Raw genomic sequence first — 12,111 nt, 5'->3', positions numbered from 1 at the left:
ACAAGACTACGACTGAAATCTGTTTTACACGACGTGGCTGGGGGAGGCCAGAAAACCCCTTCAGAGGTGAATCTGAGACGTAACAATCCCAACAGGCCAAGGGTAGCTGTGGGGATCTCCTGCCAGTGTTTAGGGTTGCTAGGCACCTGGTTTTTGACTGGAACGCCTGGTTGAAAAGGGATCCTGGCAGCTCCGGTCAGCACCGCTGATCGGGCCATTAAAAGTCTGGTCAGCAGCGCAGTGGGGCTAAGGCAGGCTTCCTACCTGCCCTGGCTCCGCGCTGCTGCCGGAAGTGGCCGGCATGTCCAGCTCCTAGGTGTAGGGGTGGCCAAGGGACTCTGCACCTGCCCCCGCCCCGAGCGCCAGCTCCGCAGCTCCCATTGGCCAGGAACCGCAGCCAATCGGAACTGCAGGGGCAGTGCTTCCGGATGGGAGAAGCGCGCAGAGCCGCCTGGCCGCCCCATGCCTAGGAGCCGGACATGCCGGCCACTTCTGGGAGCCACCTGAGGTAAGCGCCGCCCGCACCCCGAACCTGCTCCTGCACCCCAACCCCCTGCCCCAGCCCAGAGCCCCCTCCCACACTCCAAACCCCTCACTTCTGTCCCCACCCCAGAGCCTGCCCCCCCTGCCAGAGCCCGCACCCCTTCTGCAACCCAATCCCCCCAGCCCAGTGAAAAGGAGCGAGTGAGCGGGTGGGGGAGAGCGAGCAACGGCGGGAGGGGGGAGGGAGTCAACAGGGGGCGGGGCCTGAGAGAAGGGGCGGGGCAGGAGTGTTTGGTGTTTTGCAATCGGCGAGTTGGCAACCCTTCCACGGTCAGCGCTGGTGGAGGCAGAGCTGGTAGCGCTGCGGCACCTTCCCGAAATTGCTGACGTCGGGGGCCAGGCTGAGCTGCTGGGGGGCGACGGGCGAGCGGAGGGCGAAGCGCTGCAGGACCGTGGTGAAGAAGAGGAAGAGCTCCATGCGGGCCAGGCCCTCGCCCAGGCACGCCCGCTTCCCTGGGCAATAACACGTCGTTAGCACTGACCGGCCGGGCCCGGCAATCACGGGACAATCTATGCGGCTGGGGCTGCAGCCGAGTCAGTCCTGGCTCTTACCAGGGGGTTTCCCCATAATCCCTCCCGCCTGGGCGGGAGCCAAGTGCCACCGGGGCTGGTATCTGCCCACTTTGCAGTGTGAATGGCTAGGGCCATCCAGCGCCCGTCTTCCTCCAGCACCTGCCCCGCCACGTGCGCCGGAGACAGGCCAGTTCTCCCACCGTTCACGGGACGTAATCCGCGCGGCTCCGCTCCCCGCAGCGTTAACCCAGGGGAGCTGCCCCCCAGGGGTTCTAGCAACACACACGGGTCGGCCGGGCACCAGCACGGACACAGGTGCCCATCAGCCAGGCACACTGAATGACAGACTCTGTGCGGGGGGAGCCACAGATCAGCCGAGGGCCAGGTGCTGCCAGCCGGTGAGTCCTTATCACAAAGACAATCACAGAGCTCGTTAAGGCTAACGGGCTGTGCTGAGTGCGAGAAGCAATCACTCCTCTCTTCTGGAGGAAGGGCAGCTATAAACCATGGAGCTCCAAAGTGCATCGCAGGGTCAGCGCTAACCCCTCACCCCTCGTCTACAGTGACTGGCACGGCGATTGCAGAATAGCTCCCCAGGGGATAGCTCACTCAGGTCCGTTTCCCTGGGTAGACAAGCTCTGCAAGGGCAGCTGGGAACGGACCTCTGGGAGGAAGCAGAGAGAGAGAGACAGCTTTTTGGGCACAGAGCCCGCAGGAGGGGCAGACGGGGGAATTTCTGAGCCAGGAACCTGCCTCCTGTTGTTTGTTTCTCCAGCGTGCACGGAAACAGGACTTTGTGGGTGTTCTCTGTCCATTGACAACAGACCTGGCTTCGATTTCTCCTCCCCGTGGAAACCAGCCGGGGGTTGGCTAAACAGCCTAGTAACATGAAGGCTGTGGGGAGCGGTGGGGGGAGAATCTGATCGCTCTGTATAAATCCATCAGGGGGTTACACCCAGGGACGGGGAAGGCCAGAAACAAATGGGGATGAACAGGACAGGAATCAACAACAGAGGCCAGAAATGAGAAGAACAAGCAGGGAGAACTGGAAGTCCTGGCACAGTCAGGGAACTATGATGCGATTGGAATAACAGAGACTTGGTGGGATAACTCACATGACTGGAGTACTGTCATGGATGGATATAAACTGTTCAGGAAGGACAGGCAGGGCAGAAAAGGTGGGGGAGTTGCGTTGTATGTAAGAGAGGAGTATGACTGCTCAGAGCTCCGGTATGAAACTGCAGAAAAACCTGAGAGTCTCTGGATAAAGTTGAGAAGTGTGAACAACAAGGGTGATGTCGTGGTTGGAGTCTGCTATAGACCACCAGACCAGGGGGATGAGGTGGACGAGGCTTTCTTCCGGCAACTAGCAGAAGTTGCTAGATCGCAGGCCCTGGTTCTCATGGGAGACTTTAATCACCCTGATATCTGCTGGGAGAGCAATACAGCGGTGCACAGACAATCCAGGAAGTTTTGGGAAAGTGTAGGGGACAATTTCCTGGTGCAAGTGCTGGAGGAACCAACTAGGGGCAGAGCTCTTCTAGACTTGCTGCTCACAAACCGGGAAGAATTAGTAGGGGAAGCAAAAGTGGATGGGAACCTGGGAGGCAGTGACCATGAGATGGTCGAGTTCAGGATCCTGACACAAGGAAGAAAGGAGAGCAGCAGAATACAGACCCTGGACTTCAGAAAAGCAGACTTTGACTCCCTCAGGGAACAGATGGGCAGGATCCCCTGGGAGAATAACATGAAGGGCAAAGAGGTCCAGGAGAGCTGGCTGTATTTTAAAGAATCCTTATTGAGGCTGCAGGAACAAACCATCCCGATGTGTAGAAAGAATAGTAAATATGGCAGGCGACCAGCTTGGCTAAACAGTGAAATCCTTGCTGATCTTAAACGCAGAAAAGAAGCTTACAAGAAGTGGAAGATTGGACAAATGACCAGGGAGGAGTATAAAAATATTGCTCAGGCATGCAGGAGTGAAATCAGGAAGGCCAAATCACACTTGGAATTGCAGCTAGCAAGGGATGTTAAGAGTAACAAGAAGGGTTTCTTCAGGTATGTTAGCAACAAGAAGAGAGTCAAGGAAAGTGTGGGCCCCTTACTGAATGAGGGAGGAAAGCTAGTGACAGAGGATGTGGAAAAAGCTAATGTACTCAATGCTTTTTTTGCCTCTGTCTTCACGAACAAGGTCAGCTCCCAGACTGCTGCACTGGGCAGCACAATATGGGGAGAAGGTGACCAGTCCTCTGTGGAGAAAGAAGTGGTTCGGGACTATTTAGAAAAACTGGACGTACACAAGTCCATGGGGCCGGATGCGCTGCATCCAAGGGTGCTAAAGGAGTTGGCGGATGTGATTGCGACGCCATTGGCCATCATCTTTGAAAACTCATGGCGATCGGGGGAGGTCCCAGATGACTGGAAAAAGGCTAATGTAGTGCCCATCTTTAAAAAAGGGAAGAAGGAGGATCCGGGGAACTACAGGCCAGTCAGCCTCACCTCAGTCCCTGGAAAAATCATGGAGCAGGTCCTCAAGGAATCAATTATGAAACACTTAGAGGAGAGGAAAGTGATCAGGAACAGTCAGCATGGATTCACGAAGGGGAAGTCGTGCCTGACTAACCTAATTGCCTTCTATGATGAGATAACTGGCTCTGTGGATGAGGGGAAAGCAGTGGATGTGTTATTCCTTGACTTTAGCAAAGCTTTTGATATGGTCTCCCACAGTATTCTTGCCGGCAAGTTAAAGAAGTATGGGCTGGATGAATGGACTGTAAGGTGGATAGAAAGCTGGCTAGATCGTCGGGCTCAACGGGTAGTGATCAATGGCTCCATGTCTAGTTGGCAGCCGGTTTCAAGTGGAGTGCCCCAAGGGTCGGTCCTGGGGCCGGTTTTGTTTAATATCTTTATTAATGATCTGGAGGATGGTGTGGACTGCACTCTCAGCAAGTTTGCAGATGACACTAAACTAGGAGGCGTGGTAGATACACTAGAGGGTAGGGATCGGATACAGAGGGACTTAGACAAATGAGAGGATTGGGCCAAAAAAAACCTGATGAGGTTCAACCAGGACAAGTGCAGAGCCCTGCACTTAGGACGGAAGAATCCCATGTACCGCTACAGACTAGGGACCGAATGGCTAGGTAGCAGTTCTGCAGAAAAGGACCTAGGGGTTACAGTGGACGAGAAGCTGGATATGAGTCAACAGTGTGCCCTTGTTGCCAAGAAGGCTAACGCCATTTTGGGCTGTATAAGTAGGGGCATTGCCAGCAGATCGAGGGACGTGATCGTTCCCCTTTATTCGACATTGGTGAGGCCTCATCTGGAGTACTGTGTCCAGTTTTGGGCCCCACACTACAAGAAGGATGTGGAAAAATTGGAGAGTCCAGCGGAGGGCAACAAANCAGCTCCCAGACTGCTGCACTGGGCAGCACAATATGGGGAGAAGGTGACCAGTCCTCTGTGGAGAAAGAAGTGGTTCGGGACTATTTAGAAAAACTGGACGTACACAAGTCCATGGGGCCGGATGCGCTGCATCCAAGGGTGCTAAAGGAGTTGGCGGATGTGATTGCGACGCCATTGGCCATCATCTTTGAAAACTCATGGCGATCGGGGGAGGTCCCAGATGACTGGAAAAAGGCTAATGTAGTGCCCATCTTTAAAAAAGGGAAGAAGGAGGATCCGGGGAACTACAGGCCAGTCAGCCTCACCTCAGTCCCTGGAAAAATCATGGAGCAGGTCCTCAAGGAATCAATTATGAAACACTTAGAGGAGAGGAAAGTGATCAGGAACAGTCAGCATGGATTCACCAAGGGGAAGTCGTGCCTGACTAACCTAATTGCCTTCTATGATGAGATAACTGGCTCTGTGGATGAGGGGAAAGCAGTGGATGTGTTATTCCTTGACTTTAGCAAAGCTTTTGATATGGTCTCCCACAGTATTCTTGCCGGCAAGTTAAAGAAGTATGGGCTGGATGAATGGACTGTAAGGTGGATAGAAAGCTGGCTAGATCGTCGGGCTCAACGGGTAGTGATCAACGGCTCCATGTCTAGTTGGCAGCCGGTTTCAAGCGGAGTGCCCCAAGGGTCGGTCCTGGGGCCGGTTTTGTTTAATATCTTTATTAATGATCTGGAGGATGGTGTGGACTGCACTCTCAGCAAGTTTGCAGATGACACTAAACTAGGAGGCGTGGTAGATACACTAGAGGGTAGGGATCGGATACAGAGGGACTTAGACAAATGAGAGGATTGGGCCAAAAAAAACCTGATGAGGTTCAACCAGGACAAGTGCAGAGCCCTGCACTTAGGACGGAAGAATCCCATGTACCGCTACAGACTAGGGACCGAATGGCTAGGTAGCAGTTCTGCAGAAAAGGACCTAGGGGTTACAGTGGACGAGAAGCTGGATATGAGTCAACAGTGTGCCCTTGTTGCCAAGAAGGCTAACGCCATTTTGGGCTGTATAAGTAGGGGCATTGCCAGCAGATCGAGGGACGTGATCGTTCCCCTTTATTCGACATTGGTGAGGCCTCATCTGGAGTACTGTGTCCAGTTTTGGGCCCCACACTACAAGAAGGATGTGGAAAAATTGGAGAGTCCAGCGGAGGGCAACAAAAATGATTAGGGGGCTGGAGCACATGACTTATGAGGAGAGGCTGAGGGAACTGGGATTGTTTAGTCTGCAGAAGAGAAGAATGAGGGGGGATTTGATAGCTGCTTTCAACTACCTGAAAGGGGGTTCCAAAGAGGACGGATCTAGACTGTTCTCAGTGGTGGCAGACGACAGAACAAGGAGCAATGGTCTCAAGTTGCAGTGGGGGAGGTCTAGGTTGGATATTAGGAAACACTATTTCACTAGGAGGGTGGTGAAGCACTGGAATGGGTTCCCTAGGGAGGTGGTGGAGTCTCCTCCCTTGGAGGTTTTTAAGACCCGGCTTGACAAAGCCCTGGCTGGGATGATTTAGTTGGGGTTGGTCCTGCTTTGAGCAGGGGGTTGGACTAGATACGTCCTGAGGTCCCTTCCAACCCTGATAGTCTATGATTCTATGATAAGAAAGTTTCTAGCCCCAGAGGCAGGAGCCTCGTGGTTCCCCTCTGGCCCTACATTCCCACGGGCTCTGGGGAGCTACATTAGGCAAGAAGCAGCCAGTAGAAAGAGCAAAAACTGAACACGGTCGCGCTGGAATTTTCACAAGCCCCTAAATAACCTGAGAGCAACAGCCCCATCCTTAGCCCCCCCGCCCCACTTCCGATCATTTCCCCACCACCGTGGCCTCTGGGCTTCCCAAGCAGGAAGGGGCGGGAAAGCCCTAGCCCCGTTTTACAGCCGGGCAAACGGAGGAGCCGGGCCGGCTTTAGCAGAGCAGGGACAGAGCCCGGCGCGCCTCAATGACCAGGCGCCTAGAACTACCCACCTGCGGAGAAGGGCAGGAAGGCATTCTGTTTCTTGAAGCAGCCGTTCTCACTTAGAAACCTCTCGGGGGCGAAAGCTTCGGGGGTTTTATGTTCTTCTAGGTCAAAATGCACCGTGCTCAGCAGGGGGTAGACGTACGTCCCCTGGGAAAGCAGCGGAAAACCAGAATGAGCCACTGGGACTCTGCCGGAGGGAGTGCTTTCTGATCAGAGCTCCCCCGGGGTCAATCCGGAATCACCCAGGGAATGCAATGGGGGGCCAGGCCGGATCCCGATCTCAGCTCCCCCGGGGTCAATCCGGAATCACCCAGGGAATGCAATGGGGGGCCAGGCCGGATCCCGATCTCAGCTCCCCCGGGGTCAATCCGGAATCACCCAGGCAATGCAATGGGGGGCCAGGCCGGATTCCGATCTCAGCTCCCCCGGGGTCAATCCGGAATCACCCAGGGAATGCAATGGGGGGCCAGGCCGGATTCTGATCTCAGCTCCCCCGGGGTCAATCCGGAATCACCCCCAATTGCAGCAGAGCCCGGGCTAAATTCGGATCGCAGTCCCCCCGGGCAATCGCTGCTTTAGGTGTGCCCAGCCCCTCTCCCGGGCGGCCTCACCTCAGGGATGAGGTACCCCCGGAAGCGGGTGTCTCTGGTCACGGTGTGCGGGAGACTCATTGGCAGGATGTCGCTGAAGCGCTGGATCTCGTGCAGCGTGGCGTCCGTGTAGGGCATCCTGCCCCGGTCCTCCACCGTGGGCGCTCGCTCCCTCCCAATCACCGTGTCAATTTCCTGATGGATTTTCTCTTGCGGGGGCGGGAGAGAGGGGAATTAGCAGCCGCACAGCAGGGGGCAAAGGTCCACGCTGGGCGGGGCCGTTACTGGACTATAACGCAGGCACTAGCCATGGTCTCGGGGTGGCCCGGCCCTTGGCAGGGAGCTGCCCGCTGGGCATTTGTGGCCTTAAGGGGTCAATTCCTCACCTCAGCCTCATTCCGCTGAAGTCAGTGGAGCTGCAGCTGGGATCTCTGGGGGGTTTGCCCCAAGGGGAACGGGGAAATCTCGACTATGCCGGGGAAATGTTTCCTGCCGTTCTTAGGGCCGCTTCTCCGCCTTACCTTGGACCTGCGGGTATTTCAGCAGGATCAGGAAGCCGTAGCGCAGGGTGGTGCTGACAGTCTCAGTCCCGGCGAAGAATAAATTGAAGGTGGCCATGACTAGGTTCTCCATGGAAAACTCGGTAGATGGATTTTGCTTCTCCTGGAGAAAGGTAGAAACATCAACATCCCGCCTAGCTCCTATCCAGCACTTCCCCTCCAGGGCTGTACCAAGGCGGTTGGTACCATTATTCAGACGGGCAAATGGACGCACAGACGGAGAGGTGCAGTTCCCAAAGTTACCCAAGGAGTGGCAGACTGTGTCCCAGTCCTGGGCTCTAACCACTAGGCCATGTGGCCTCCTTAAAGGGTCCTGCTAGCAAAGGTCCCTCCTTTAGGATACAACATTCTCAGCGGCTGCAGTTATTGGTCCATCCTGCTGATTTAACACCCTGGCAGAGCATGTGTCCTGTTTCTGTAGGATGACAACCTACTACTGCTGCCAGCAAACAGGATTACTCCTGAAGCTCACGGAGTTGAGAGCTGAGTTGAAGGTTTGAAGTCAAAACCCTGCTGCCAAAAAAATGGGAAAGGGTTTGTTTTTTTCCTCATTAAAAGAAAAAGTTTCAAGGAAAGCAGGCGTTTCCCACAGAAAGATCCATGGTGTTGGAAACTGAATTTATTGCTAGAATAGAAAATTCCAATGACCCTAGTAAACTCTTCGAGTAGCTACTCAAGCAAAGCAACATTTTTCGGATGAAATGTTCACCCCAAAATGCAGATGGGGGGTCAACCGAAACACGCAGCGAATTCACGTTGAATTTGCCCAATTGTTTCAGCCAATAAAAAATTCTGAAAAAAACATTTTCAAAACAAAGCGTTTTGATCTTGTCCGTCAACAATGGCTTTTCATTTGTTCTAACGGTTAAAAGTCTGAAGGGAATCAGTCCGCACGACCCATCATTCAAGTCTCAAATTGTTTTCCGTTTGCCAACAAATTCTCATTTGCGGTCAGCCAGAAATGAATTTTGTTCTTGTTTGGGGGGGGGGGGGGGGGGGGGTTGGCCTAGTCGGTAATCGGCCAGTCAAGCCAGCAGGTTTAACTCTGCTCCCCACATGGCTGGCGAAGGAGGGGCACAGTTTACAGTCACTTTAAAGAGCCGAGCTGAGCTCTGAGTAGGGTGACCAGATGTCCCGATTTTATAGGGACAGTCCTGATTTTTGGGTCTTTTTCTTATATAGGCTCCTGTTACCCCCCAACCCCGTCCTGATTTTTCACACTTGCTGTCTGGTCACCCTAGCTCTGAGGCGAGGCCCTGTCGTTAATTACCTGCTCCATTTTAGCCAAGAAGCAGTCAATGAAGTTCTGGGGGGCGTTGAGGTCCAGGGTCGCCTGCTGCAGTTTGATTCTCTCTGAAATAAAGCTGATTATCTCCTGGGAGCATTTGCTTCCCTCGTGGTGAGGCCCAGGAATCTTCTCCAGGATGCCAGGGAAGGCATTGTACAGCTATAAGGAAGGAAATCCGGCTGTTTAATCAGATCAGATTTCACTAGGGGGTCACGTCCCTCACTAGTGACTGCTCCGCATTGAGGGTAACAACCTACTATTTCTGCTGCTTCCTAGTGCCATCCCTTTCCCTGCAGTGGTGGGGCCTGTGCTCTGGGACTTAAGTTTGGGGGTTCTGGTCCTGCTGCTGCCCCATAGGGGAGGCTGTGTTTCGTTGGCTCTTTTAGGCATTGGATTATTAGAGAACCACCTAGATCCATTTACGTTGTCTAAGGTGTGACTTTGCCCTGATTTTGTTTAAGAATAATTGGATCATCTTCAATTTGTGCCGCACCCTCCACCTCACCTGCCTTCACAAATTTGATCTGAAATACACGGTATCAGTGGTCGGTAAAAATCCAGCCATCTCTGGGGTGGAGCCTGCAGCTTCGCTCTTCCAGCATTGAAATGCAACCGCTTCTGAGGCGGGGGGGGGGTCAGCAGCTGTTTATAACAGGGCCCCCCACACAGTGCTGTGATGCAGCTACCTCCGAGGTTAGGGAAAACGGGGATTACTTGCCCAGCACTAAAATGCAGCCACCTCTGGGGTGGAACACGGCAGCAACAGTTTAGGACAGGAAGGGAGGATGGGGAATTTTTGTACGGGGCGGAAGGGGATTGTAACTAGCCAGAGCTCTGGGTTGACGCTCATTTCTGATCACTGGACGGTTCGGTTCTGGAAGCCCAGGGGAAAATTGCCATGGACGGGGATCAGGGTCCCTGCCGGCCATACCTGGGCCAAGGATAAACCTGCGAAACGGAACCGCGTGAATATGAGCTTGTTCAGGGTGATGAATTTCTCGTCCTCGTAGTCAAAGCGGTTCCCAAAGACAATGGAGCAGATGATGTTGGAGACGGCCTGGCTCAGGTTAAAGATGGGGTCAAAGGGTGCCCCTAGTGGAAAGGAAGGACAGAGCAATGGGACCGGGCCAACGCTCTCCGCATATTTCAGGGGAACAGAGAGAGACAAACGGCCCAGACCTTGGGTTTTCCAGAGCTCCTCCACCAGACACTGCGCCTCCTCCTGGATCCGCTCCTCGATGGATCGCTTCCCCATGCCGAAGTTCCTCAGCGTGGTGAGGGAGAACCGGCGCAGCTGCCGCCACCGCTCCCCGTTGGCAAAAACCACCCCTGGCAAGCGGATGATGGAGAAGCTTAGTGCTTTTCGGGAGGTGGATGGGAAATCGGGCTGTTCACACACACACACACACACACACACACACACACACAGAACATCACATGTACAGAGAGAAAATTGGGCGATTCACACACACACAAAATTCCGCTTTTGTCAAAAATGTCGAGGTTTTGGCAGAAAGCCGAAATCCCAACCGCTTTGATTCTTCGTGCCACCTGGTGCCTCATGGGAGATGTAGTGCAGGGAGGGAGCCCGGCCCATGAGCGCATGAGACGCCCACACTACATCTCCCAGGATGCACCTCGGTCTTGGTGCGGGGGAGGTGGCACCTCATGGCAGTTGCGTCGCCATGGTGCATCCTGGGAGATGTAGTCCATCTCTGTTTTCTGCAGAAAACAGACACTTTTCATAAAACATTTTAATAAAAAAAAACCCCGTTTGCCATGAAATCACAATTTCAACAGGGAATTTTTGACCAGCCCCACGCTTTTCATTGGGTTACAGTCACGAACCGCGAACGAGATCTTCTTCCCCCAACACACAGGCAGCTCATTGCCAGGTGACGTTGTAAAGGCCAAAAGTACAAGGGGGTTCAACAAAGAACTGGATCAGTTCCTGCAGGACGGGCCCACCGAGGGCTATTAGCCACAATGGTCAGGACACAGCCCAGGCTCCTGGTGCCCCTCGCCTCCGACTGCCGGAAGCTGGGGCTGAATGACGGGGGATGGCTCACACGATGTTCATTCCCTCTGGGGCAGCTGGCAGCAGCCTCTGTCGGAAGACAGGACACGGGGCTGGATGGACTATGGGTTTGCTCCAGCGTGGCCATTCTTAGGATCCCGCAGCTGGAAGTTGAAGCTAGACAAACAGACTAGAAATAAGGTGTAAATTTTTAACAGTGATGGTAATTAACCAGGGGCGGGGGGGACGGGACTTCTCCATCCCTGGAGGTGCTTCAATCAAGCCTGGCTGTTTTTTCTAACCGCTCGGCTCTAGCTCAAACCGGGATTCAGTCCGGCAGGTCTCCGGGCTGGAGCAAGGCAGGAGATCACAGCGGATGATCCCGCCGTCCCGTCTGGCCTGGGACTCTAGGACCGCACACCCCAGCAGACGGGCCGGCGCGGAGCCGATACACCGTGTCTATGGCGAGGGCAGGCCCTCTGGGTCTGTTCTGTGCTTATACAGCGCCCAGGACCCCGCCTAGGGCCGCATGAGCGGGGAGATAAAGCGACTTGCCCGCGTCAAGCGGCCGAGAGGGGAACAGATCCCAGGTCACCAGGATCCTGCCCGCTACACCTCCCCGCTGCCTTCCCCCTGCACATGGGACGCTGGCGGAGACGCCGGGCGGGGACCCAGGTGGAGAGCGCTCACCGTGCCCATTGAAATCCTTAGAGAACGCCGGGATCTGCCCGCGCCCGCTGAAGTCCTCGGCCTGGTCCACCAGGGCCTCCTTCACCGCCTGGTAGCCGCACAGCACCACCACCCGCCGGGAGCCCAGGTGCACCGTGAACACCGGGCCGTACTTCTCCCGCAGCTGCGCAGACGGGGATGGAGGCAAGCGGCTGAGTTTCTGAGCATCCGTAAGCGTGGGGGGCTGCCCGTGTTCGCTTCATCGCCTGTCCCGCTGGACCGGCGCGTGGAACTACGGCTAAACCTCCATACGCTAGAGATACATGGGCCCACCCACCCATCTCTCCTGCTGGCCATCCCTCCTCCATCCATTCCCCCACGCACACCTCCATCCATCCCTCCCTCCCTCCATCCATCCCACCACGAACCCATCCATCCACACACCCCTCCGTCCATCCATCCTCCCACGCACTCATCCATCCCTCCCTCCCCCCATCCCACCACACACCCATCCCTCCACACA

The 12,111-nt window shown here is 54.9% G+C and overlaps 1 protein-coding gene across 1 annotated transcript in view; it reads right to left on the bottom strand.

The window, feature by feature from the left end:
- Nucleotides 1-663: 663 nt before the first annotated feature.
- LOC117888575 (cytochrome P450 2G1-like) overlaps nucleotides 664-12,111 on the bottom strand; it is a 15,955-nt gene continuing 4,507 nt past the window's right edge. Inside the window, exons 2-9 of the mRNA XM_034792110.1 lie at nucleotides 11,610-11,772; nucleotides 10,082-10,231; nucleotides 9,834-9,994; nucleotides 8,885-9,061; nucleotides 7,576-7,717; nucleotides 7,076-7,263; nucleotides 6,470-6,611; nucleotides 664-996 (exon numbers count right to left, since the gene is read on the bottom strand). Of these exons, the coding sequence (XP_034648001.1) occupies nucleotides 815-996; nucleotides 6,470-6,611; nucleotides 7,076-7,263; nucleotides 7,576-7,717; nucleotides 8,885-9,061; nucleotides 9,834-9,994; nucleotides 10,082-10,231; nucleotides 11,610-11,772 (1,305 nt within the window). The 3' untranslated portion in view covers nucleotides 664-814. The remainder of the gene's footprint in view (nucleotides 997-6,469; nucleotides 6,612-7,075; nucleotides 7,264-7,575; nucleotides 7,718-8,884; nucleotides 9,062-9,833; nucleotides 9,995-10,081; nucleotides 10,232-11,609; nucleotides 11,773-12,111) is intronic.

Source organism: Trachemys scripta, chromosome 16 (genome assembly GCF_013100865.1).
Source record: "Trachemys scripta elegans isolate TJP31775 chromosome 16, CAS_Tse_1.0, whole genome shotgun sequence".
Taxonomy (NCBI): domain Eukaryota; kingdom Metazoa; phylum Chordata; order Testudines; family Emydidae; genus Trachemys; species Trachemys scripta.
The sequence above is the reverse complement of the archived record's forward strand: the minus strand, read 5'-3'. Positions and strand labels throughout refer to the sequence as shown.